This window comes from Aotus nancymaae, unplaced genomic scaffold (genome assembly GCF_030222135.1).
Source record: "Aotus nancymaae isolate 86718 unplaced genomic scaffold, 86718_ANA_hifiasm-v0.15.2.pri h1tg000059l, whole genome shotgun sequence".
NCBI lineage: Eukaryota > Metazoa > Chordata > Mammalia > Primates > Aotidae > Aotus > Aotus nancymaae.
Window position 1 is genome coordinate 39806855 of NW_026988473.1, and position 27361 is coordinate 39834215.

At 44.2% G+C, this 27361-nt stretch overlaps 1 protein-coding gene across 1 annotated transcript in view; it reads right to left on the reverse strand.

Annotated features, from left to right (window-relative positions):
- Nucleotides 1–297: 297 nt before the first annotated feature.
- Nucleotides 298–27361, reverse strand: part of SLC6A5 (solute carrier family 6 member 5) — a 56343-nt gene continuing 29279 nt past the window's right edge. Inside the window, exons 10-16 of the mRNA XM_021675200.2 lie at nt 25373–25497; nt 19534–19646; nt 18653–18784; nt 17384–17483; nt 8542–8642; nt 3504–3671; nt 298–1268 (exon numbers count right to left, since the gene is read on the reverse strand). Coding sequence (XP_021530875.2) covers nt 1113–1268; nt 3504–3671; nt 8542–8642; nt 17384–17483; nt 18653–18784; nt 19534–19646; nt 25373–25497 — 895 coding nt within the window. The 3' untranslated portion in view covers nt 298–1112. The remainder of the gene's footprint in view (nt 1269–3503; nt 3672–8541; nt 8643–17383; nt 17484–18652; nt 18785–19533; nt 19647–25372; nt 25498–27361) is intronic.

Genomic DNA, 27361 nt, shown 5'->3' on the forward strand with positions numbered 1-27361 from the left:
ATACCATGTCCTAAAATGTACTACCAGTGCAGTGAATATTGTGGTTGCTTTCTATTAAACTCTCCAGTTCTTTAATTTCTCTAGGACCACAACTGGCATTACCGTGAATGAAAAAGTTAAGAGTAAAAATTGAGAAGTTATCTGTCTTTTAAGAGCTTGTGTCCTATATATATAATATATAGACAAAACCAAGATAAGTCTTGTTTTCCCAGAGGTCAAAAGACAAGGTATCTACAGCTTGTAGAAAGACATTTAGAGGAGAAACACAGGATCATGACATTGAACCGTGGTCTTTAATATCATGTCGAAACTAGCATGGAGCTCTACTATGGACGTACAAAATGAGGCACACCTTCTGTGATGGCTTCTTGGGCAGAGGTTGAAGAAATAACCAAAAGAACTTACAAACGTAGTTATTTAAAACAAAAACAAGACAGTTGAGGGAAGAGAACTGACAGTTCAATCAAAGTCACAATGTGCAGACTGTAGTGTCTGAGTTAGGGGTTACTGGGGATGGCTGATCCAAATGAAGGAAACAGATCCCCAGTGGTGACTGGAAATATAAACTTAATCACCTCACTGGTGTCCAAATTGAATGGTCTTGTCTTACATCCGAAACATTTTCTGACCACTGCTGACTCTCTGAAAATAAAGCCTGTCTTGAATTTTTTGTGTCTGAACAAGATCACTACATTGCTCAGTTTCATTCAAGTCCAAATTAAGTCTTGTAATTCTGCCATTCTATATATGCCTTACTGGCACCCCTCATGACATCACACAGTGGATACGTCTCTACTGACCAACCCAGGCATACCTACCAGCGCTCACCTAACTGAACCTCCCCTGCAGGGTAAAACGTGTGCCCAGGAGACCAACCTGACCAGAAACAGTCACCATGGGCACAAGCAAACAGCGCTTCAGGTGGTCTGTCTAGCTCTTTACTACAGCATGCAACACTACGCCTACTTTTCTACATCATCACTCTCATGCATGGATGCGAACCAAGATGTAGGGGAAAAGATAAGGAAAGATGGGAGGAAAGTTATTGAAAACGATAAAAGGAGGCAGAGAGGAAAAACAGGATCAAGTCTGGACCATCCCACACCACTGGACTAGCACTGGCTGCCCAGTTCCAAATCCTTCACTGGCAGTTTGAGTCCCAGGGAAGAGGTTCCCAAGGGGTCGATCATGTTCTTGTAACGCTCCCCGCGGTGTTGAGCTAAGAATGGGCCCCAGTCCGGCTGTGGCGAGCACACCAATTTCAGTCTCTGCAAAGAAGCCAAAGATAGACATGGTCACAAATGTAATGCACCTTCCTCCCTTGGGGATAACCCACCCATCCCCAAACTGCTTATGACCACTTTGGCCAGAGTCCTTGCATGACCCAAGAGGCCCTCTACCAAGAGAGGCAGTTAGGAAGATCAGCCTCCCTTAATTAACTAGGTCAGAGACATTAAGGAGGACACTTAGTTTGGGTCACTTGAAATTATTTACATCACCCTGCAAGCAATATTGCAATTGCTCTGTGTTGGCCTTGCACAAGAGTAATAGAGGATAAAGGGCCCAGATTTTAATTATGCATTTTTCCCTCCAAATGAAGAGAATCCACAAACTTCTCTCTTCGCTGCCAAACATAGTCTGCAAAAGACATGTGCTCGATTACTTTTGCTCTGTAGTCTCAACAGCGAGTTGCTACATCAAAATAATTGGATTTTGTTTAGCATATTTCCCAGAAGGATATAAATGACCAGGAGGAAAAAATCCAACCCCAAAGATACATCGCCAAGAGTGAGCAAAGATTTTAATTGTCTGTTGACAACATACACGCTTCTGACTTGGTTTAGCAGTGTGGGTTCTTGCAGGCAAGCTAAAAATAATGGGAATGTCTCTAATCCTTCAGCTGAAATTTTATGGAAAACATAACCTGACTGGAACGTTTTCTAGAAAAAGGAAAGAAAACATATTTCTGACTACATAAGAGGGAACAATTATATGTTTATTACCTTTTAAAGTGAAGCTGGTTCTTATAGCTGTTAGTTTAATCTCTCCTTAATCATCAGTTTGTTACCTTTGTGTCCCAAATCCACCATAATAAATTTATATAGCCAACTCATCAGTTTAGAGAATTTTAGCCTAAGACAAAAGTAGCAGAGGCTAAACCAGGTTCTATTTAGAGGGAAAGAGATTTCTGGGTCAGTTGGTGGGGAGGCTTACATGGGGCAGGAGTGAACCATCCCTGGAGGCCCATGGGACCAGTCATTTACCTCAAGGAAATAACAGAATTTCCTGAGGTTGGGAACTGGAATCCAGTTGCAGTAAGAAGACTCCTATACCTCCTTTGGCTAATTCTGTCTCCACTGTTAGTCTAATGAAGACAAAACTACCCCACCCAGTGGACTTTTGTGTTGTGCACATACCACACGCCTGATTTCCATCCTCTGTCTCCCCTCTGGAGCCTCATTGGGATACTCCAGAGGCATGGTCCTTTTTCATTCCTTTTTCAACCCAGCCGACCAAGAGCAAAGCCCAAACTGTTCTGTCTTCTATCACCTGAGTCTAATCCAATGCTTCACTAACTGGGGGGCTTGTTAAACTGTAGATGCCAGGGTTCCACTTCCCCAACATTCTAGTTCAGTAGGAGTCTTCTGCCTGGAGTCTGATCATGTGCATTTCCAACAAGTTCTCAGGTAAGGAGGATGCTGCTGGTCACTGGAGCAAACCCTAAGTAGCCTGATATAGTCCAAAATGCCAGATTCCTGGATCCTCAAGACCGAGGCAGGACTGAGCGATTCCTAGCACATGTGAGCAAATGGTTCCTCATAAATAACAAAAACCTGATGGCACTTCACTGGTGGCACAAGAGGCAGTCCCCTTCTCGTTCACTCTGGAGTGACAGTGAGGATTCTTTTCCTTAGAGATGGGAAATGGGTCTGGCAAGGGATCAATTGACAAAGAAAGACAAGTCTCACCTCATACAAGCCATGTCCTGAAATTCTCACTATATGCTATGGGAATAGAGACATTTTAACCCGCTGAGACCCTCAGCAATCCCTAAGAGAGGCACAACAGGAGCAGGTAGTGATTTTAAGTTTAATGGTAATACATGTTTGGGAGGAAGGAGGCTTAGACAGAGAGGAGCATCAGGGAAGGGGGAATCTGATGTGTGGTTAAAAACAAAGCACTGAGATTTAAACTGTGGATAAGGGGAGAGGAGGAGGAAACTCCAGGGGAGAGGAGACCTTCGGATCATTTATTCCCCAGAGCTGTCACCACACTGAGGACTAGCATAATAACAATTCTGCTTGCACATTGGCTGAGCCCCTCCATTAGAGGAATCATCCATAATAAAAATGAGTTTAATAGAAATGGTGGCAGCTGTAATCACTTCATCACCAAGTCTCCCTCTTGAATAAGTTTACCAAATCTTTTGTTTTTTAACATGCAGAGCTTTCAGGGGCTTTCCCTTGGGAGGAATTGGGAGGGAAAGAGGTAGATAGAATTACCTCAATAAATCTTCCAGGGGCCAGATGCATTTTTATCACAAACATAATTGGGATCCAGATGACAGAACAGGCGAGCATTAGCCATCCGAGCACCATGGACCAGTTAGGATAGCGGTAAGAGCCATAGGTCATGGGCTCCCACTGGTAAAAGCTGAAGCAAAGGATAAACTGGAAAGAGAAAAGTGACACACGTGTTAGGGTGGTGGCGTGAATTATTCATGCATTCAACACTACTAAACCCCTGTTACGAGTTTGATGCTTTCATCTCTATTATTTTATACCCATGAAAGAGTAGTAGTATTAATCCATTTTTCAAATGAAGAGACTAAATTTCAAAGAGATGGAAATGACACACACTGAGCTGCTGACCCTGCATTTGCCAAACAATGGGAGCGGAGCAATGTGTGTGCATGTATATACATACAGACAGGAAGAGAAGACAAGTTTAAAGGATATATACCAAGGTGACAAATGGACAGAGGTGGGGGGCTCTGTCACCCAGGCTGGAGTGGTGTGATCTCAGCTCACGGCAACCTCCGCTTCCCAGGTTCAAGTGATTCTCCTGCCTCAGCCTCCCGAGTAGCTGGGATTACAGGCACGCACCATCATGCCCAGCTAATTTTTGTATTTTTAGTAAAGACGGAGTTTCACCATGTTGGCCAGGCTGATCTCAAACTCCTGACCTCCGGTGATCCACCTGCCTCAGCCTCCCAAAGTGCTGAGATTACAGGTGTGAGTCACCGCACCCAGCCAGTATTTTCTATAATGGGTAATAATCAAGCTTTTGTTATAAGAAAGAAACCCAGACTAGGTGCAGTGGCTCATGCCTGAAATCCTAGCACTTTGGGAGGCCAAGGCAGGTGGATCACTTGAGGTCAGGAGTTCAAGACCAGCCTGGCCAACATGGTGAAACTTCAAGTCTACTAAAAATATAAAAATTAGCCACATGTGGTGGTACATGCCTGTTACACCAGCTACTAGGGAGGCTGAGGCAGGAGAATCACTTAAACCCAGGAGGCAGAAGCTGCAGTGAGCTGAGATTATGCCACTGCACTCCAGTCTTGTTGATAGGGAGAGACTCCATCAAAAGAGGAAAAGAAAGGAGAGGAGAGGGGAGACCCATTAGGTTTATGTATTTTTATTTTTTAAAAATTGAATCTACTTTGCTTTCTTCTGGATTGAGAAATGGCCCACATCCAGGAACTGCCACTAACGCTCGCTGAGTGAGATCCAGAGTGGTCCTCAGGCAGTGACTGAGCTGGAAGCTTGGTCCCATAATAAGCTGTGGGACAAAGAGAAGGGAGGCACAGCTCCCCTTAAATGACTCAAGGAGAACAAGCATCATCACCATATGGTGAGCTGTGAGCCCAGAGACCAGCAAGCTAATCTTGGCCCAACCACTAATTAGCTGAGGGACCTTTATGTCTCAGACTTCCATGCTATAAAATGGATATATCTCACTCTGTGTATACAACACAGGGGTTTTCTGGAAATGATAATTTGGTATTTACTCATGAGTCCCCCCTCGATTTTAAGAGGGGTCATGCTGTATTTTCTGCCCATTAACTCCTATCACTGAACACTTGGATTAGCAATAGCCATGAAAACCCCTCTGAAGACTTGACCAGTGCAGCTAAAGAGAAAGAAAGGAATACATGTGCTGAAAATAAAGGCATCTAGGCCAGTCATGGTAGCTCATGCCTGTAATCCCAGCACTTTGGGAAACTGAGGTGGGTGGATCACAAGGTCAGGAGTTCAAGACCAGCCTGGCCAAGATGGTGAAACTCCATCTCTACTAAAAATACAAAAAATTAGCCGGGCATGGTGGCATGAGCCTGTAATCCCAGCTACTCAGTAGACTGAGGCAGGAGAATAGCTTGAACCCAGGAGGCAGAGGTTGCCGTGAACCGAGATCGCGCCACTGCACTCCAGCCTTGGCAACAGAGCAAGACTCTGTCTCAAAAAGAAAAAAAGAAAGAGAGAGAGAGAGAGGGAGGGAGGGAGGGAGGGAGGAAGAGAAAGAAAGAAAAGGAAAAGAAAATAGAGACATCTTTAAAAAAAAAAATGGAGCCAAGGTTCTAACTTCTCTACTCAAGCATTTGGGGAGAAATTTCCATGAAAATTGTATGGCTCCCTGTGTTCACCCTGCCTACAGCAACATCAGCCTAGAATAGAATAATTTACCCATATAAGTCCTTTCCTCTTCTCCCCACCCTTCTCTTCCTAACTTAAACCACAAAAGAACTGCCCAAGTGATTGGAAGGAATTTTGCCAGGAAATATATTACATGAAAGTGTTTTAGAAAAGTGTGAAGTGCTAGATGAATGTAAGGTGTCTTTATTATTGCTGCAAAGCCCAAGCAGCTGGGGTAAGTGATTATTTTGGTACAACAATAATTCAATATATTGATTCAAAGCAACATAAGCCCAAAGACAACTGTTGAAAAAAAGTCTCCTATGGAAAGAGATGTCTACTCTAGGCCCCTTTTTAAACATTTGTCCCTAGAGTTATAAGCTTTATTAACCAGTCTATTGGAAGTCTGGCCTAATGTAATTATGGTAAGCTGCTCCATTTCGTTTACTATATAAATAGCAATACATTTGCTTATGTGCATGTATAACTCTGTAACGTGATCTGACTATGTATACAATAATTGCATGGAGAATATTTATAGCTCTATAAATCCATGAAGGCATATATAAAAATGATCAATTTCATTTCAGGGGCTCCAAAGTAATTTAAACCCATAATCTTAGTCTATTCCCGCACAACACAAAAATCCATTTTATAGAAGGGCAAATAGCAAAAAGTAAGTGTTGGGCTAGGTCCTCTGACACTCATTTCCAGTTGTATAAATATCACATCAAACTTATCTGTGCAAATGTGTCCTTTGCCATAAATTTCCCTCTGCCAAGTTAACTTTGATGAAATTCTGTCCTTGGCTGGGACTAGCCATGAGAGGTGATGATTTAGCCACCGAGTAAGGTACTTTTCTTTTGGCAAGGTGGGGATGGCAGTCAAAGAAAGTGCTGGAGGGAGACTCATCAGTGGACAATGATGATGGAGTTGACCCCTTCGAATTGTTCCTAGTTCCCAGCCAACACAGAGGGGAATCTGGTTCAGGATATTTTCTGGGACCTCTCCACAGCTTTCCGGCATAAGATTTGTATTAGAAACCAAACAAAGTACAATATAGTTGAAGAACTTTCTCAAAAAACAGAGCAAGCTCCTAAGATTCCTCTTCTCTGACATTCTGCTCACAAAAATGATTAGGACTATTTGAATCCAAACTGGCCAAACTCTAATCGAAGATCAAAGTACTGGCTTTTTAGAAATAACATGTAGGTATTTGCTTGAAGCTTAGACAGCCCCGGATTCAATCCTTGGCTTCGTCACCTCCAAATCTAGTGGCCTTGGGCAAGTTCCTTGACCTCTCCAAGGCTCAGTGCACACATCTGTAAGATGAGAGAGGAATCACCCAGCAGGCAGAGTGGTCCTAAGCTTTAGAAACAATGATGATAAAGTGCCTGCCTCATATAGACCACAGCAAACAGCAGTGCTCATTATTACTATGTGAAATGTTTCTCCAGAGTATAATAAAATCCTCTGAAGCATAGTATCTTTGGGGCAGGAAGAAAAGGAAGAGAGAATCTTGAACAGGTTCTAACTTGATTTTAGCCAAGCATAAGTCATGAGTGGTAGGATCTGGGGAAGATGGCAAAGCGTAGTAGAGATGGGACACCAGAGGCCTGAGAGTCTGTGTGCTCACCCCACCGATTAGGTAAATCTGAGTTCTTCATATAGATCCCAGTCCTGAATTCAAGAGACTGAAAGCCTACCCTTTTCAACCCTTTTCAACTCTCATGCCCCAGATCTGGTGGGACTTTTCAGACAAATTGCAGACTCTAAAATATGGGTACAGATGTCAGCCTCAGTATGATGTTTGTGTCAACACAGAGGAAGATCCATGCTGAACGATTTTTCTGTTTACGTTTCTAGCTTTTCAGAAAGAAATTGAGATGTTCTGATTAAAACACATGAAGGAAAGGGAGAGAGGGAGGGAAGGAAAGAAGAAATAAAGAGAAAATACATTCCCTTTGCAGTTTTATTTCCATCCTGTCTTGTTTTCCTTTAGCAAAACTGGTACCATGAGTAATAAACCAGTCTTAATCTGGTTTGTAGTGCCACCTCCTGGATTCATTGGGAATTACAGCCAACATCCTTCAGCATTCCCAAAATTACACGTGCAGAAGCCAGACAGGAGGAATTGCTGTGTTTGCAGTGCGAAGCGGGCAAAGCTGGCAGCTTCTAGCACAATAACAAAGGTGACAAAATGAGTGTAAGTCCCTACGCAGATTTTCTCATATGTGAAAGGCTCTGATCTTTAAGGTGAATGTCAGATGATCCCAAAATGTCGTCATCACACTTGAAGATGACAAGGTAGTTCTCAAAAGCAATAAAAATTAGCATAAAAGTTTAATGCTGTATTACTTGTAGAGAATCTGTGAACAGTGATTAAAAGCATGGATTCTAGAGTCAGACCACCTGAGTTTGAATCCAGGCTGTTGCTAATTATTAGATGTACAATGCAAGGCAAGTCACATCAACTCTGGGCTTCAGTTTCGTCATCTGTAAAGTGGAGATAATTATAATGCCAACCTTGAAGAGCTGCTATGAGGGAGAGATGAGGCTATACATAGGAAGCACTGTGAACAAAGCCTACAGCATGGTTAGCATGTGGAAACGTAGCTGTGATTGTAATCTACTATTAGTATATAAAGCAGACTGATAGGATGGGAAATGTGCCATAGGGGTGCTCCAAAAACCTGCGCATGAGTCCCAGCTCTGCACCTGACCTGCTAGGCACCTTTAGGCGTCTTTTTAATTCTCTGAACTTCAGTTTTCTCATTTGAAAGACAAGACCACCACCCATCCCACCAGCTTCCAGGTTCACACACAGGCACGCACAGTTCAAATGTAAAACACCACATACGTATGCAAGGTGCTGTCTGCACAAGACAACATGCAAAATCCTTACAGTTAAGATGGTTGGGGTTACAAATGCCCAGCAGACTTTCCAAAAAATGTTGGGCTGGAATCCAATCATCATCTCTATATCTTCACAGAATCGTTGCAAGCCTGCAAATAAACAAAGCAGAGAACAGGTATAAGGCACAGTAGCAGGAGGGTGAGGTGGGGGCAGGGCAGGCACTACAGCCCCTCACTCAAGCACCATTGGCGAGGGCTGGCCCAGCCCGGTATCAACACGACCCCTATTATGCAGGGAACCATCAGACAAATGACTCGCTGCCAGGAAGATTAAGGCAAATTGAACACTTAAGTAGATATTAAATATGCTCTGTAGTGAGGTTCAAAAATGTCAGCCCACGGTGACATCTAAAAAGCTCAGTTCCAGCCTGGCCCCGGCTCTCAGCGCTGCCACAACCTGACATCTCGCATGTGCAGCTGTTTTCTGAGATACTTGGTGACAACTCTGGCAACACCAGCGAAGACTGTGGTCAATAAGCAGACTACACTCCGAAAGACTTGGAATTCAGAGAGAGAATCACTGCACACTGGCTTTTATCTCCCACCCTCCCAAGGACACTCTTCCAATGAGTCGTTTATCTTTGCACTGTGCAAGATGATGATAGCATGCAAAAACCAACATAAATTCCAAGTGTCCATCGCCCACTCTGTTGGAACTCAAAGGACTGCTGTCCTCTTGGTCATTCATCAACTTCACTAAAGTAAAAACAGAGGAGATAGTTACTCTCACAGCCCTACACAACCACCATCCCTGCACCCTCTCGGTTTAGGAAGGTTTTTAAAACCACTTCTCGAAAGAAAAAGCTGTTGAGAAATATTTTAGAATTGGGCAGTTTCTTGCATTTTTTTCATGACCTCGTCAGAAGTGTGGCCTTCCCAGAACTGTGAGACTGAGATGTTGAAGGGACCTGTACAGTGTCCAAGTGCAAGCTCCTTCATAGTCAGCAGCTCTGACTTTAATATGGCCTCAGCTGAAAAACTCATAATTCCTTCATCCTCCATCATCTTTGTGAAAAGTGGGTATCTGCAGGTCAACAGGGACTTACCACCAACTCCTCCCATCCAGAAAACTCCTTGCATATTCTCAGGCCTTCTTTCTAGACCTTGGTCCCTTGCTCCTCCTCTCCTCAGGCTTTCCCAGCCTCCTTAGATTTCTGGGTCTTTTGCCTTGAGCTCTATAAGAGCAGGTGAATTCAGTATCTGGGTGCTCCTCTTCCTGCCTTCACTGGCCACCTCCCCCTTCTGCCATCACCTCCCTGTCCACCACCTGTACCAGCTGCCCTCATCTGATCAGTGTCCCCCACCACCCCCACCTCAGTCTCCACTGATCCTTCCTGGTCCTGTATTTTCAATGCCTGCTTTCTACTACTTGGAAGTGGGGAAGGATGGATGTGATGCAAGAAGACAATCTCTTGCTGGGTTAGAAAGCAGAGACTGGAGTTTTCCTTCTGCAGAATGGAATAGTTCAATTCAGACGCTTAAAAAATGGCCTTGCTGGGCCAGGCATGATGGCTCTAGCCTGTAATCTCAGCACTTTGGGAGGCTGAAGCGAGTGGATCACCTGAGGTCAGGAGTTTGAGACCAACCTGGTCAACTCTGTGAAACCCCATCTCTACTAAAATATAAAAAATTAGCCAGGTGTGGTGGCGGATGTCTGTAATCCCAGCTACTCGGGAGCTTGAGGCAGGAGAATCGCTTGAACCCGGAAGGTGGAGGTTGCAGTAAGCCGAGATCATGCCACTGTGCTCCAGCCTGGGCAACAAGAGCAAAACTCTGGAAGAAGGAAGGAAGGAAGGAAGGGAGGAAGGGAAGAAGGAAGGGAGAGAAGGAGGGAAGGAGGGAGGGGGAAAGAGAGAGAAAGAGAGAGAGAGGGAGAGAGAAGAAAAAATGGCCCTGCTGACGTGCTATATCTTGATCTGGGTGCTGAAAATTCACTGAGCTGTACACTCAAGATACATGCTCTTGTGGAGAAAAGGGAACCCTAGTACGCTGTTGGTAGGAATGTAAATTAGCACAGCCATTATGGAAAACGTTATGGCTGTTCCTCTGAAAACTAAAACTAGTAATACCATATCGTCCAACAATCTAACTAGTGGGTGTATATCCAAAGGATTTGACATCAGTATGTCCAAAAGATATCTGCACTCCCATGTTTATTGCAGCATCAATGGAATCAACCTAAATGTGCATCAGCTGATGAATGGATGAAGCAAATGTGGAATATATACACAATGATGTACCATTCAGCCTTTTTAAAGAGAGGAAATTATGTCAGGAGTGATAACATGGATGAACCTCGAGGACATTATGCTAAGTAAAATAAGCCAGGCACAGAAAGACAAAGACTGCATGTTCTCACTTATGTGTGGAATCTTAAAAAAAAAAAAAAAAGGAACACATAGAAGACAGCAGAATGGTAGTTACCAGAGATTGGGGAAAACAGGGAGATGTTAGTCAGGGCTACAGCATTTCAGCTAGACAGGAGGAATAAATGATAAATATTTGAGGTGATAGATATGTCTATTAGCTTGATTCAGTCATTCCACAGTGTGTAACACATAGCATCACTTTGTACCTTGTAAATATATATAATTATAACTTGCCAGCATCTAATAAAAAATAATAAATAAATGAAAAATGTATCATGTATGTATTTTGTACTTCAGTCTTAAAATCAACCCAAAAACTCCACTCCAGACACCACTATCAAAATAATGGATCCTGAGACACTTCACGGCCCTCTGCTCCTGACATTTGCTTTTACTTCCCACCAAGCTCAGACTGAGAATGTCAGCCACCCCTCTTGACAGTGAGTTTCCAGGCCTCCTGACAATAGCCATCATGGAGGGCCGCCAAGCCTCAGGGCTGCTGTCGAGGAACCTGTGCTGGGAACGGTATGAGGACTCACCCAAGGCAACTTTTCCCAGCTCACTCTAAAATGCCTTAGGTTGCAGCTGAGCTTCCTGCTCTACTTTAAGGCAAGTCTGACAGCGGTCAGTCACACACATGGCACAGTGGAAAGGGTACTGGACTGGGAGTTAAGGTCCAAGAGTTGATCCCCAGTTCAGCTACTGACTCACTGTGTGGCCTTAGGTGAGACAGTCTCCCTGCCCAAGATTTTGTTTACTGGGGAGACTGGGCCGAATGAACTCTTAGGGCTTTTCCGGAGAGGTCAATCCATGACACCAGGACACTCCAGGTTGCCTTCTTGGGTCTACAGTCAAGAACTGCATGTTTTCAGCAGCTGACCTGATCATCTTTGGATTTGTTAGTCTCCTTTCGTTTTTATTACACACCTCCAAATGAGTAGCTTCTGAACACTAGGCCCTCTGAGTATAAGCGACGGGAGAGAATAAAATAAATAGAAGTAAAAGCTGAGGCCCTCAAAAACATATAGAAAGCACTAACAGCAGGCCCAGTTCTTTTTTTTCTAAAATAAGAGATTCTAAAAACTTCTGTTATTAGCATCAATCCTGTTTCCATGTTGTTCCCATTCATGAAACCATCCCCAAGAGCTGGTGGTCTGTGGCTTGAATGGGGCACTGATATGATAAGGCTCAAGGTTAGACCCAAGGACTACACATAAACAGCCTCCTGTAAGAGGAGGAGATCACAACAAAAGTGCTCAAGCTCCCTGAGGGGGGATAAAGAGCTGGACCCCAAGCTGTAGGAAGGGATGGATCATGGGTGCTCAGTTTTCCGTTTTCAGCAAGAGACAGCTTAATGCAGAGGAGTAGTCCTGGGACCAAGAGTGAAAAGGCTTAGGTTCCAGGACCAGTTTGGACCCTGGAAAGTCATTCACCACCCGCCCTCCGGGGCCTCACAGGAGGGCTCTGGACACGTGGCCTCTGCCCTGGATTAGCTCCAGATCTTAGGATTGCTCTGCCTGTCCTGCCCACTTGGGGGCTGGCCCTCTAGATGCTAAGAGCCATGGGGCAACCCTCCTGCACCGCACCCATTCCTGAGTCAAGCTCTTCAGTTTCTCCAGCCTCTGCTTCACTCCCAGCACCCAGGCCCTGGCCCACATCCATGTCCCCACCTGAGTCCTTCACTGAGTCAACAGCTATTTTCATCTTAGGCCTCTGTTTATATGGCTTCCTCTGCCTGCTTTCTTCTTTCCCCTAATCCAAATCCATCTTGCCTTCAAGGCCTAAACCATGAGAAAGGAATTGTTCGTGGCACCTCGAGCATGGGCAAGAGAGACTTGCCTGCTGCATTACCTTGAGCCTGGAGGGGTGAAAGACTAAGTAGTCAGGCCTCAAAAAGGCTCTGAGCAGCTGCTCCTCAAAAATGAGTTTGAATTAGCAGAAAAACAGCAGGGGGGACAGAAAGGTGGTGAACTCGTGGCTATTATATTAGACTCAAACAGATAGGAGGCTCCGAAATTGGTCTATGACAAACTCCACATGACCAAAAGGTCCTGAACTGAGAAGTCAAGGACTTGCTTAACCAGCCAATCACTTTCCCCCGTGCACCTCTGTGGCTTTTGCCTCTCTAAACCACACCATGCCCTTGGTATGGATACAGTTCATGGGGCTGCTCTCCCTCCTGGGTGGCCAGCTGTGGTTCCTGTCTCAGCACAGAGTTCTGTGTGCTCAGAGAGGAACCACACCTGGTTTAGGGCTCTCCTGCCACCATCTTGAAATTCATAATTTTTTTTTTAACAAGGGACTCTATATTTTCATTTAGTACCATGTCCCACAAATTATGTCCCCAGTCTTGTGTATACTTTTGGACAAGTAATTCCCCAAGTTATTCTTTTGTAGTTAATGTGAAGGTCCTCAGCTTAATACTCCCTAAGTCCCAGTGTTTATTTCTCTTATATTATTTTATCTCTGAGATGCCACCTCCAAGGTTTTTCTGACTACTCTGACCCTCCATTATCTCTGGGCAGCAAAAGGGCTCACAGCCAGGGATGCACAGCTCAGTGTCTTAAGTGCGCGTGCTCTTCCTTGAAAGCTAGTTGGCAAGTTCCTTGAATATAGGAAATTATCCCTTCCTCTCCGCATTCTTAAGACCCCACATGACATACTCACACACAGTTACCTGTGTGAGTTATTAATGAGCTAAAGCCTCTCATTCCTATCGTGTACTGAGTCCCAGCAAATGGAGCTAGGGAACGCTACACTCTGAAATTGGTGGTGTATACAGTGATATTTCAGACAAAAACATAAGGGAAAATGGAGCTCAGGGAGGGGGCTCATAGAGATATAAATTAAGCTTGAATTTGTAGAGTTTGGGGGGACACTTTATTTGTTTTTGTCCTGTTTTGTTTTTGTTCTGTTTTCATACTTTGAAAAATCTTGCTGAGTTCAGCCAGCAGGATTGGCAAGAACTGAAGACAGATAGTCCATCAAGCAAAAGCCATTGCCTGCTGTGAATCTAACATTTCTCACAAGAATGTGGATTTAAAAAAATTTTTTTTTTTTAAAGGGAGATGTGGGAGCGTAAAAGAAAAAAAAAAAGAATGTGGAGAGAGGCCATCTGGGAGGTGGGATGTGAAACAAGGAACTGGCTGACGTGGAAAACAGATCAAGACCACTCCACACTGAGGCTGGGGAAATACACATGGAGAGCCAGGCAGTTAGTCGGCAGGAGACCTTGGTGGTGGCTGTTCAATCGCATTGTTCCTCCAGCCAGAAGGCCCCTGTACTGGCTCCAGGAAAATGAAAATATTTTTTCAAATGTCTCTGTTTAGGTGAAAGTCTGCTAAAGGGACCACTTCTACAAAAAACTCAAGGAGTTATTCTTTTAAACCTGGATACCTCAAAGCCAGCTATTGGCGACTGAAACATGTTGACTTAAGAAATTCAAACAACTGTTTCAATCTAATAAATAAAACTTGAAAATTATACCTACTGTATTTCAAAGGTTTGAATGATATCCTCTAGAATCTAGAGATTATTAGAAACAAGAAGAAAACACAAATCTCTTCAATTCACTGGCTTATTTTTTTAAATTCTGGCTAGGAAGGTAGTACACCAGGTGAGTCAGGTTCATTTTAACCCTTCATAGGTTTATGTTCTACTATTTTAAATGAACCCTGCACTGGTTTGGGGCCTCATCATCTCAATAAAGAATACACTGTCTTCTGGGATACAAATTACAGATTTGTGCAGACTTATTTTTTTTACCTCAAACAGTCATGTTAGCTTATTTCAACTTTTCTTCCTGAACTCCTAGAATCCATCCAGATTCAAATCAGAGGCACACACCCACACCTGACACTGCAGGAATCAGGTTCAACCTGAGTCCAGCACAGAGTCGACCTGATTCTGGAGGTAAGCCCAACACCAGCACTCTTACTTAGAAACCAGGGGATTCCTTGGGTGGTCCCAAGGAAAATTAACCTAGCCCAGGGACTAAAGCACTCAGGATTTATATTTCCCTTCAGAACTAAGAAACGTATGACTAGATTTGTACAGGCGTGGAGGAAAAGCTATTTATTTAATTCCTAAAAACAGAAATAAGAGGTTTCTATTTCAATGATGTTTTAAGCCATACTGCACAGCCCTGTTTCATAGGGAAGAACTGTGCAAACGTGCCCTTTGTGGCAATCAACAGTTACAGTATAGGTAACAGAAGATGTAAATGAGACAGTTGTTTGCAGTTGGGCCAGTGTTGCAAATAAAGCGCTTTCCTGACTTTGCCAACAGATATCTGGTGACCTGAACTTACGTGTGGACCCATGAGGGACTGAGTTGCCAAAGAAGGACCTTGGAAGCTTTTTCTTGCCTCTCCTGGCAAGGCCTTTGGTTTCTGGGCACAAAGTTAAGATTCACTGTGGTGGATTTCACTGGGTTTCTACCACTCTCTGCTCAGGTAGAAATCCTTTGAAGCCTCACTCTAACTTCGACAGCAGGTCTTCAATCACAGCATCGCTGCAGCAGCCAGGCTGCCTTAGCAGCCAAAAGTGCTGGCAGCTGGCTCTCTGATCTCATCAGGACAGCTGGCATGCCTGCCCAGTTCTCTTGCCAGGAACTGAACTCTCCCTGCAGTGGGGATGTGATCTTTAATCTGAGACAAATTCCCCTTCCACCAATGCCCAAAATTGACTGCAAGTATCATCCTGTTTCTGGAGTACCAGGAGGTTTACACAGGAGGTTTCCTTTTTCCATCTTGATTCCCGCTCCACCCCCTTTATTTTAATGGGTTTTCAAGAAAAGCAAGAAGTTGTTAAACACCTGTTTGGTGAAGGCTAACAATTACATTAAAAATAAGATGCTTGTAACAGGGACACCTGAAGGTTAAGGTGAGCTTTGCTGGGCCTCTAGTTTAAAGAGCAGAGCTCTATAATAGAGCAATTTCTAATCCTTTGGGTATATATCCAGCAGTGGGATTGCTGACATGCACACATATGTTTATTGTGGCACTGTTTACAATAGCAAAAACTTGGAACCAACCCAAATGCCCATCAAGGATAGACTGGATAAAGAAAATGTGGCACATATACAACATGGAATACTATGCAGCCATAAAAAAGAATAACTTCATGTCCTTTGCAGGGACATGGATGATCTGGAAACCATCATTCTCAGCAAACTGACACAAGAACAGAAAACCAAACACTGCATGTTCTCACTCATAAGTGGGTGCTGAACAATGAGAACACATGGACACAGGGAGGGGAACATCACACACTGGGGTCTGTTGGGGGGTAGGGGTCTAGGGGAGGGATAGCAGGGGGTGGGGAGATTGGAGAGGGATAAGATTAGGAGAAATACCTAATGTAGGTGACGGGGGGATGGAGGCAGCAAACCCCACAGCATGTATATACCTATGTAACATTCCTGCAAGATCTGCACACGTACCCCAGAAGTTAAAATATAATAATGAAAAAAAAAAGAGCAGAGCTCTGCAGACTCCTCTTCCTTTGGGCTCCAGATGGCACATTTGTCCCTCAAGCATATCCTGCATTCCAAATAATATCTTGCACTTCCTTTTAGCTTAGAATATGTTGCTCTTTCTTTTGGGATCTGAAGTACAGTTAGATAGTCTGAACTGGAAATGTTCACCTTCCTGACATTTGCTATGGTGGCCTTTATATTCGTGAGGCCTAGGGACAGTTCCAAGCAGGCTTCCAAGCAGAAAGAAGTGAGTAGGGACTTGAATCAAATAGCACTTTCTTGAACTGACTGACAGTACATACAAGGGACCAGGAGACACTCTTGAAACCCCAAGGACGAACACCTCCACACAAAGGGCAAAGATGGCATCTGATAGCTCACCATTCCTGTTCTTGATAATGGCCGCACTGATATGGTATGCCAGATGCTATTGTGATGGAAAGGCTAAACTGTAAGACAACTGGAAGTTTATTTCTGGAAAAATCTGAGATTAAGATACTGCATCACAGTCTCCTATGATGCTAATAAAGTTTCCTAAGGATCTGTGAGCCGAGTGGTCTCTGTTCTCACTACATTACCCAGGGACCAGCTACAAAGTTACCCTCAATTCAAGCTGCTTGGGCACTGAAGACCAGGAAATAATTTCACACCTGCAAAGTAGCCTCCTCCTCCCTAATCTGCCATTGTTCACAGGCATTAACTGTTCCCACGCCAGACCACACCCAAAGGGGTGTCTGAGTCCCAGGAATTTCTGATACAAAGATTTCTGAGTTTCACCATCAGCCAGCTCTTGTTTCTCTATTAAATTTGGATCACAGTGGTCTTGAGGCAAGTTTGGAAACAAAGGTGCAGCTCTCTTAGGTTTCCTAAATAGCTGCAATTTAATCCTCGTTTTGTCTTCTTAAGTATGGAAAATCTGCTTGCCATGAATGCCTTACCAACACTCAAGCGCTGCCTCAGCAATAGGCACAGTGATTTCCTTACCGTACACATAAGAGATCCCCACGAGCTCAAAAATGGCAATGATGACAAGGGCATAGGAGGCAGCATAGGTGTCCACAAGCTGAAACATGTAAATTCCACCCTAATAGGAGAGAGAAACAACCAATATCAAATGCATCCTGGAGCCGGGCTGTCTCTTCCCACGTTTAACAGCCAATTCGCTCAATCCTGAGAAGAGTCAGGTGCAAACAGGAATCCATGCATCTCCCCTCCTCTCAGTCACGGTAACCTACACCTGGTCCAGCATGTAAGCTGGAGGCCTTGCTGTATCAGCAAAGCAGTTCCTCAACAGGCTCTGAGCTGATCAATATAACAAGCACCAAAAAAAGCGATTTAACATCATATTCTTGGAAGGCAAAGGTCAACGTCTGAAGAAGTGTATGTGTGTAAACAGCCAGCTTGTTTTAGTTTTGCTTTAAGCAATTGATCATTTCCACCTAAGTATCTGCATTTGATTGACCCTCCAATGACCTTTAGGCATCTCTGGGCATTTCTCACACATCCCCATGTATCTACCTCACTCTTTAAGTCTCCCTACAATAAATGAGGCTTAGAGACCCTCACATTCCAATCCGCTATTCTACAGAAGAAGAAATTAAAGCCCAGAGTAATTAAATTGCTCAAGGCCACAGGGACAACAAAAGCAATATATATCCTGAGTGAGCTAACACAATTTACCAAGACACTCAGGACTAGAAGAAACTGAAGTGGCTGTTGACTCATACATGACAGTAATCATCAGAAAATGTATCTGGTTAGTAAATATAGATTTTCATGTATTCTGTTTTCTTATTCCTAATTTTTTATTTACTTTTTTAGAGGCGGAGTCCCATGATGTTGCCCAGGCAGGAGTATAATGGCTATTGACAGATGCAATCAGAGCACGCTGCAACCTTGAACTCCTGGCCTCAAGCAATCCTTCTGCCTCAGCCTCCCGAGTAGCTGGGACTAGAGACACGCGCCACTGCACCCAGCCATGTATTCTGTTTTCTTAAAGTAGGACACACCTGTCTTGTTGGCTCAATAAGGCTACATCTCAATTATGAAGATACTAGAAGCATCACTGGTAGCCAAGATGACATATTTCCCTCTGCAGTCAGAATCCCTAATGAACTGGTGCCATCTACATGGAAATGGCAGTGATTTGCCTTTGTTTATAAGGTCTGAGAGCTAAGGATTGAAGGACAGATAGCCACTGGCCTACCACCCACCTGCCCCCACCTCCAAGCCTGTGCCCAGGAGGCAGCTTACCTGAGTGATCATTGGAAAACCCATGATGAAGAAACAAATGCAGCAGCCCAGAGTAAACACTGGCTTGTGTGTGCGCAGGTACTTAGGGAACTCATCTGAGATGGAGGTCACTATGGTCTCGATGGTGGCAAACTAGAACCGTGTCAGGAAATGAACATCTGAGTCAAACTATCACCCAGAAGGTACCACAAAACCCTCCGCATGTCCCATCCAGGAAAGTTGTATTTGTGTTAGGTTTGGTTTTTAGGACAGCATTCCCTCAATGGGTCTAAAAGGCCTCCTTGGGGTCCAACCCACAAGGGCAGCCAAGAGAACCCAAGCAGGATGTGAGCTTTAAAAACTGCACTTCCAGCCCCCAGAGACTTGCATTCATATTCACCCATTAGGACATTTTAAGTTTCACTTTGTATTCAGGAGATGTAAATTCCTCTCCTCCAGTTTACCTCGCATTTGCTCTTCTGCTTAAGGAAAAACCCTCTTTGCACCCAAGGACTAAACTCTGAGCGTCTGTCAACAGGATCTGTAATTGTTTCCCCACAGAAATGTCCCTAAAATTGAGTTAATATTATTCTTTATCCAGCCCTACAGAATTTGCTTTAGCAAAATGACGTGAAGGCAGGAAGTACACAGGCTAAAAGTTGCCACGTACAACAAAGAAGGAAGAAAGGAGAGAGGATGACTCCCTTGCACCGTTACATGAGCACCCAAAATGCAAGGTGATCCTGAGCCCTACAAAGGCACTTCAGCATCTCTAGATCTCTTAGGAGAAGCATCCAGACACCCCTAAGCCAATCCCTCTCATGAAGGGTGAACCCAGGAACAAGGAGAAGGGGAGTCATCAAAAGGAGCCTGGGATAGAGACTGTTGGGAAAGGGGCTCACCATAGTGTCAAGTCCAAGAGTGAGGAGCATCAGGAAGAAGATGATGGCCCAGAATGGAGAGAGAGGCAGCCTGGTTAAGGCTTCCGGGTAAACCACAAATGCAATGCCTGGCCCTGGAAGGAACAGACAGATGATTGCAGGCAGGCCCTACTCAAGGCCCCTCTTCCCAGAGCCCAGAGGGCCATCTCTCCGCTGAGATCCTCATTTATTACTTCTTATATGCCGCTTCTACTGTTGGTTATTTTTGACTCATCTCTATCCATTTCCTCAATTGGACCATAGGCTCCTTGAAGGGAAAGACCAAGGGAATTAGGTCAACAGCTAGGAGAACTCACAGGAGAGGCCTGAAAATAGTGTCTAAGCAGAGACTCAGAGGTAACTCTACTGGACTCCACGGCTGGGCTGTGTCCCATGTACATAAAATGAGAAACTCCATCTTTGTGTTGGATGAATTAAGGGGAATATAATTAATTACCCTTTAGAGCAGTAGTACTCACCCAGCAGTCATTTTGCACCCCAGGGGATATTTGACAATGTCTGCAGACATTTTTTATTCTCACAGCTGGGTTAGTGGTAGGACAATTGCTGGCATCTAGTGGGTGGAGGCAAGGGATACTGCTAAGCATCTCACAATGCACAAGACAGCTTCTTGCCAACAAAGAATTATCCTGTCTCAAATGTCAATAGTGCTGAGGTTTGAGAATTGCTGCTCTAAAAGCTGAAACATGACCAGAATGACATTATTTCTTACTTTATTTAATTATTTTTTTTAAGTTCCGGGGTACATGTGCAGGATGTGCAGGCTTGTTACATCAGTAAACATATGCCACGGTGGTTTGCTGCACCTAGCAACCCATCACCTAGGTGTTAAGACTGGCATGCATTAGTATTTTTTTTTCTTTAACTATCTTTCTTCCTATTTAGTCCTCCAGGAGAAAACATTCACATAAAATACGAATCTAACACTTTGGGGATCTTGCCCTGTTGGTACAAATGGGGCTACATCAGTAGTTAGCTGTAGCGGGGGCCAGGGCATGAAACATCACGTAAGAGGGTTTAGTCTCTAAGGGTTAGATCTGGTTCAAATCCAGATTTCATGACTTACCATCTGTACAACCCTAGACAAGTTATTTAATTTCTGTAAGCCTCAATTTTGTCCATCTGTAAAATGGGACTAAAAATAGTATTTCACAAGGTGGTTACAATGAACCAACGAGAAAACGCAGGTAAAACACTGAGCCCAGTACCTCCCACATCATCCACATTCACAGAATTATTATCTTTTATTATGCGTGGACTATGAACTTGGAAGTTGGCTGTTCTGATTCAGGTTTTCTCTAGAACACTTCATGTGGTTTTGGTGGGGGATGTCTGAGCGGCAGTTTTCTCTGCTATCATAAAGCCCTGCCAGCCATTTTACCTGCCTCATGGCCTTACTGGGAAGATTACTGTAACCAAGGGTGGCTAAAGACACAGCGGTTGTGAATTTCCCTGTAAGTAGAAAACTGATTGATAACGGGCAGAGACAAGTGAACGTGGTCACCGGGATAATCCACAGCCAGCACACGTCTGCAACCAGAAATCGCAGCACCTAGAATTTTTATAACTCAAGCATAACAGCACTTTTTTAAACTGGAATTTATCAGGTTATTAGTTCCTAATGTTGCCTAAGGCCTTGGGGTATTTAAAATATAAAGCCTCAAATGCCTGAAATACCCCTGCTTTATGCGTTTATTGAACAGACTGTAGAGTCAGTCTCTGAAGGCTCCCTATGTGAGCATAAAAGAAACGTCTGTATTAAACTAAAGTTCAAAATAGGTCTCAAATGCAGAACAACAAGGAAGTCAGTTTAATGCTCTGGCCGGCATGGGGTCAGCCGATAAAGCTGACAGGAAGGTCTTGAATGGCCACTACCAGAGATCCTCAGTACTGTTAAAGTAAGATCCTGCTTACTTTAACAGGATTCTACCCTTTGGGCTTTACTGCTTTTTTAGAGGAAGGAAATGATTTCAAAATATTCAGCCTGGTTCCATTTCAGCTGCCTCCCTAAAATCCCCTGGTGAAGGCATTATTTACAAGCTAAATTACAGCAGATTCCACTTACCCAAGGTAGATGGGCAATGAAGTCATCTAGGGAATAACATCATTAGATGTTTAAAAGAGTTATGGGCCAAGCACAGTGGCTCATGCCTGTAATCTCAGCACCTTGGTAGGCTGAGGTGGGCAGATCAGGAGGTCAGGAGTTCAAAACCAGCCTGGCCAACATGGTGGAACCCCATGTCTACTGAAAGTACAAAAATTAGCCAGGCATGATGGTGCACACCTCTAATCCCAAATACTCAGGAGGCTGAGGCAGGAGAATCTCTCAACCCGGGAGGCAGAGGTTGCCGTGAGCCAAGACTGTGCCACTGTACTCCAGCCTGGGCGACAGAGCAAGACTCCGTCTTAAAAAAAAAAAAAAAATGGCCAGTCTGATGGAGGCCAACCTCTCCCACTGGGAGGCAGTAGAGCCCAGTGGCTAGAGTATAGGCTCTATTCCCCATGCATTAAAAAACTGGTGGTGGCTGGGCGCAGTGGCTCATGCCTATAATCCCTGCGCGTGGATCACGAGGTCTGGAGTTCAAGACCAGCCTGACCAACATGGTGAAACCCCATCTCTACTAAAAATGCAAAAATTAGCTAGGTGTGGTGGCAGGTGCCTGTAGTCCCAGCTACTCGGGAGGCTGAGATGGAAGAATCGCTTGCACCTGGTAGGCGAAGGTTGTAGTGAGCCGAGATCACACCACTGCACTCCAGCCTGGGCGACAGAGCAAGACTCCGTATAAAAAAATAAAAAAAATTGGCTGTGCCTTTTACTAGTTGAGGACTTAGGGGAGTCACTCGTTCTCTCTAGACAAACTTTAGTTTTCTTATCCACACAATGGAAATAATAATAGTGCCTACCTTTATAGAGCTTCTGTGAGAATTAAATGTATCAACACAAGTAAAAAGCTTAGAACAATGCCTTGACATGTCTCAGAAAACAGAGACCATTATTAATCTTTCAGTAACTTGAGCAAACTCCCCAGAGATTCTACCATGAGAGCCTCCTTTATCCTAGAGTGCAACTAAAGACACAGCAAGGGGCTCTGGTCAGGGCAATACATCAAGGCCCATTGCACAGCTTGGTAGCCACTCTGCTGTGATAACTATCACAAATTGAACGAGTACTCTGAGGATATGCCACCTGGACTTCTGTGCCTTTGGGCAGAAGGATTGGGATACAGGTGGTAGACAGATGGCTGACTGCATGGAAGTGGGGCGTCCATGCTGTTTGCGAATGCTTATTTTGATCAGCAAGGTATCTGAACTATTATGCAGCAAGGGAACCAAGGTAGTACTTCTAGTGCTCTGGTTAGCTAAGAGTTACCTACACCTGGGAACGCTAAATAAATATGCACATTTGTGCTTATCTACGCTGGTCTAACTCAGTCTTTCTGTTGTTGGATAAACATCTTCGTTTGGCTTCAGGATAGATTCTGAACATGAGTTGCCACTCTATGGGTAGCAATGCATATGGTGGGGAGATGGCTCTGAAAGGCTAACTTCCCTGGAAGCTTTCCCATAGAAGAACACGCCCCCTTCCCTATGCCTATCATAAAAGCAAAAGACAACTTGGTCTCATCCTCAATCCCATCCTCAGCCCCTCAAAATTTTGATAAGGCCAAGATGTAAGATGATAATTTTGGTAGAAATGCCTCTTTCAGAAGGAAGTGGTAACTAAATCAAATAGTGTTAGGTCATTAAGGAGACCCTCTATTTGATTAAAGACCAAAACTTAGTTACTGATGTTGGGTCAGCAAAAATGTCCTGAATGTTTACATGACAATGTTGCCCAGCAAGGAGGAAGTGGGGCTCGGGTTTAATGCAGGCCTGACCCCAAATCTCTGTCCTGTATTCTGCAGAGCCTCCATTATATCAGGGCAAGTAAGACAAGCCTGTAAAGCACATATAAAAATACATGTAGGCTCGGATGAGCAGGAAAGCTTCCCCAGTGGGTCTGGGAGGTCTCATGGGCCCTCTCCTGTGGGAGATGAGGCCCACTGTCCCTATGCAAGAAACAAGTATTAACACAACAGGTTAGAACCTGTTAGAAGTGCCCTTATCCTTGTTAAAATCAAAGGAAATAAAAAAACACTGGAAAGGAGAAATTTCAGAGAAAATCATGGACAATAGTTGGCTGCATTTTACATACCAGATAAACAAAATTCTATGCATTTTTGCAATATCTCCCCACAAATCCCTTTCCTGGAGCAGAAAAGAGTTCAGAATCGTTTACTAACCTGGCCTATATCTCAGGATTCACTATCTCTAGCAGCTTGGCCACTGGTTCCAAAAGAACTCAGTAATATCACAAAAAGTAAAACACCTAAGATCTACTAGAAAATGGGACAGAACGTATCTGCTCCAGCCACTCTGTTAGGAGGAAATGAGGTTACAGGACAGCTGGAAGTGACTCGGGTACTTCTAAGGACAAAACCTTCTTACCCTCTCACTTTCCCTCCCTACCTCCCAGGGTATCTGAGAATTCTCTACCAGGGAGAGCCATTGCTTATCTCCTGGGGCCCCTCTAATTTAGTGCACTGCTGTGGAACCAAACACCCCTCAGGGTTCCACACTCTCTCCAGGGAGAGATAATTGCACCCCTGGAACGTGCTGGCTCTTTAACTCTTTGAGGCCCCTGGTGCACCGTCAGCATGAACTGGAGCAGTAATGAATTGTCCTTGGGGAGCCAGAAGAGATCTTAGCATTCAAAAAGGTGACATTTCTAGGGCTTAGTTCTCTCACCACATCTAGGTCATTATCTGAGAATTGCAGTCAGCTCCTTGAAGGAAGATAACTGCCCAGACAAGCCTCTCACAGGTACACCTCTGGGTTGTCCAGGACCACAGTCGTGCTCCACAGCACCAGGAACAGGACCAACACACAAGGCATCCCATAAGTGTGTGATTAGAGAATGAGATCATAATGGCAAACAATAGACACAATGAAAGCCCTTGATCACTGAAACCTACTAAATATACAAATCTTTTGTGGAACCAGGCTGGGTAAGAGTGAAGAGTTAAACAAAAATCTTGAACAATCTCTCTGCAAAATGCAGTCCTAGTAATATGGATTAAATGAGATAAAAATGAAAGCTCTTTATAAACTTGAAAGCACCATACAAATGTTAGCCATTAATAAAAAGATCATTTGGGTAGAGAGTAAGCATTTATCCCACATGCGTCTCCACCCACCCAGCACAATCCAACCTTTCTACCCACTGGGAAAAAACTGCAGGGTCTGCATTGCTAAGTAAGCAGAAGGCCCTGAAAGCACATTTGACCTAACAATCAGAAAAGTGCTTTGTAAGGAAAATGCTCCTCTGAAGTCAGTTCTCTCATTAAGCCTTCGTTTTGACAGGGCCCTCTGCAAGGAATGTCATCCTACAGCAGCCTCTGCCCACATCAACTCCTGGGGCAATGGTTTGCTTAATAAATTCTCTACTCGTACCTAACAGGTATAACCCTTATTTCTATAGGCTGGAGCTAAATTAAGAGGGACAAGGGAAGAAGAAGGAGATGAGAGGAGAGGGAAAGAGGGCTTTAAAAGCAATCCCTCTAGTTAGAGACCAGCCAGTTCTGACTCTGCAGTGAGTTTCCTGCTTGAGCCTGTCTTGGTCCCTCTGTAAAGAGGGACGGGGCTCCTCCACCCTCTATCCTGTTCCAGAAGGCCAACTTCCCAGCATAGTATAAATTAGGAGCCTGTGACATGAGCCTGGGACCTGCCCTGCAACAGCAGGGTAACAACTGTCATGTACCTTGGTCTGCCACATTCTCAATGTTGACTTTGCGTTCATTGGCCATGAAGCCGATAACGGAGAAGATGACGAAGCCGGCAAAGATGCTTGTGGCACTGTTGGTGCAGGTTACAATTAGAGTGTCCCTGGAAGGAAGAGACCAGAGTTGTCCATTAGGCATGCTTGATGAGTGGGAAGGGACAAGGGGAAGAACACACAAATGTGTGTCCACATGTTTTTCTGCACACGTGTAGGCATGTACATGTATGTTCACATCCTGACCACAGACTTCCTTGGGCTCATTTAAAAAGCACCAAAAGGCTCAAAAGATCTCCCCTACTGGCCCTGATCCAGGACCTCTGGGCCAAAGCTCTGACTCCACCTTCTATATAACTGGGTCTCAACTCATCCACTATGATCTGAATCCCTCCACCCCAAATTCATTAAATGAAACTTAATCCACAGTTTGATGGTATTAAGAGGTGGGGGCTTTAGAAAGTGATTAAGTCATGAGGGCAGAGCCAACTCATGGGATTAGTGCCTTTATAAAAGAGGCTGAAGGAAGTGTGTCTGCCTCTTCTACCTTATGAGGACACAGCAACAAGGTACCATCTTTGAAACAGAGAGCAGCCCTCCAGACAGAGTCTTCCAGCACCTTGAACTTGGAGTTCCCCCAGCCCCCAGAACTGTGAGCAATAAATTTCTGTTCTTTATAGCCAAAAGTTGGTTAAAGATACAAAAGTATTGCTAGATAGAAGAAATAAATTCTAGTGCTCTATAACACTATAGGATGCCTATATTAATAATCATCCTGGCTGGGTGCAGTGGCTCACGCCTTAATCCCAGCACTTTGGAAATCTGAGGCAAGTGGGTCACCTGAGGTCAGGAGTTCAAGACCAGCCTGACCAACATGGTGAAATCCCATCTCTACTAAAGTAAAAAAAAAAAAAAAAAAAATGTGAGCTGGTGGCACATGCCTGTAATCCCAGCTACTTGGGAGGCTGAGACAGGAGAATTACTTGAACCTGGGAGGCAGAGGTTGCAGTGAGCCAAGATTGTGCCATTGCACTCCAGCCTGGGCAACAAGAGCAAAAATCCATCTCAAAAAACAAAAAAAAATCAACCTATAGCACTAAAGATGACTATATTAACAATTTATTATATGTTTTCAAATAGCTAGAAGAATGAATTTTCAGTGTTCCCAACACAAAGAAATGATAAGTGTTTGAGGTGGTAGATGTGCTAATTACCCTGATTTGATCATTACACATTGCATACATGTACCAAAATATCACACCGTACTCCATAAATATGCATAATTACTATGCGTCAATTAAAAATAATAAAAGCAAAAAATGTTTAAAGAAAGAAAAACAAATTACTCAGTCTATGGCATTTTGTTAGAGCAATCTGAACAAACTAAGACATTATCCCAGGGATGAGATGAATCTATCCATCAGAAGAGAAATTGAGGAGATGGGGCCTTGGTCAGCTCCAGGACAGGAACTATATGTGAGGGAAGAGAAGGCAGTGGGAAAGCAAACTGTCCCTAAAATGTGAGGGTAGCCTGGGGTTGGGACACACAGGGTTAAGAAGGCCAAAGGGGCAGAGAAGGGAAGAGAGCCCAGTGTCCCTGCCTTCCTGCTTCATCGCAGAGTCCTCTGCTGGTAAGATGGCCAGGGTTTCCCAGCCCACCTTCAGTCATCCTAGACTCAAATGTGAGGTCACAGCTAGATGGAGCCGCAGGGCTACACTGAAATCCTGGTTCTCCTGCCTTTTAGTGGCATGACCTTGAGCAATTCACTTCCTTTTCACTCTGATTTGAAATGGCAGCAATGAGTCTATCTCTGTCATAGGCTGTTGTAAGGACAGAATGAGATGATGCCTGTCCTATGCACAGCCTAGCACAGAGCAAGAGTGCAGCAAATGATCCCCCTCATCTGACCCCTTGGTTTACTGATGAGGAAACTCAGGGCCAGGGTAAGGTATTGGACTAATTAATAGTGTGGG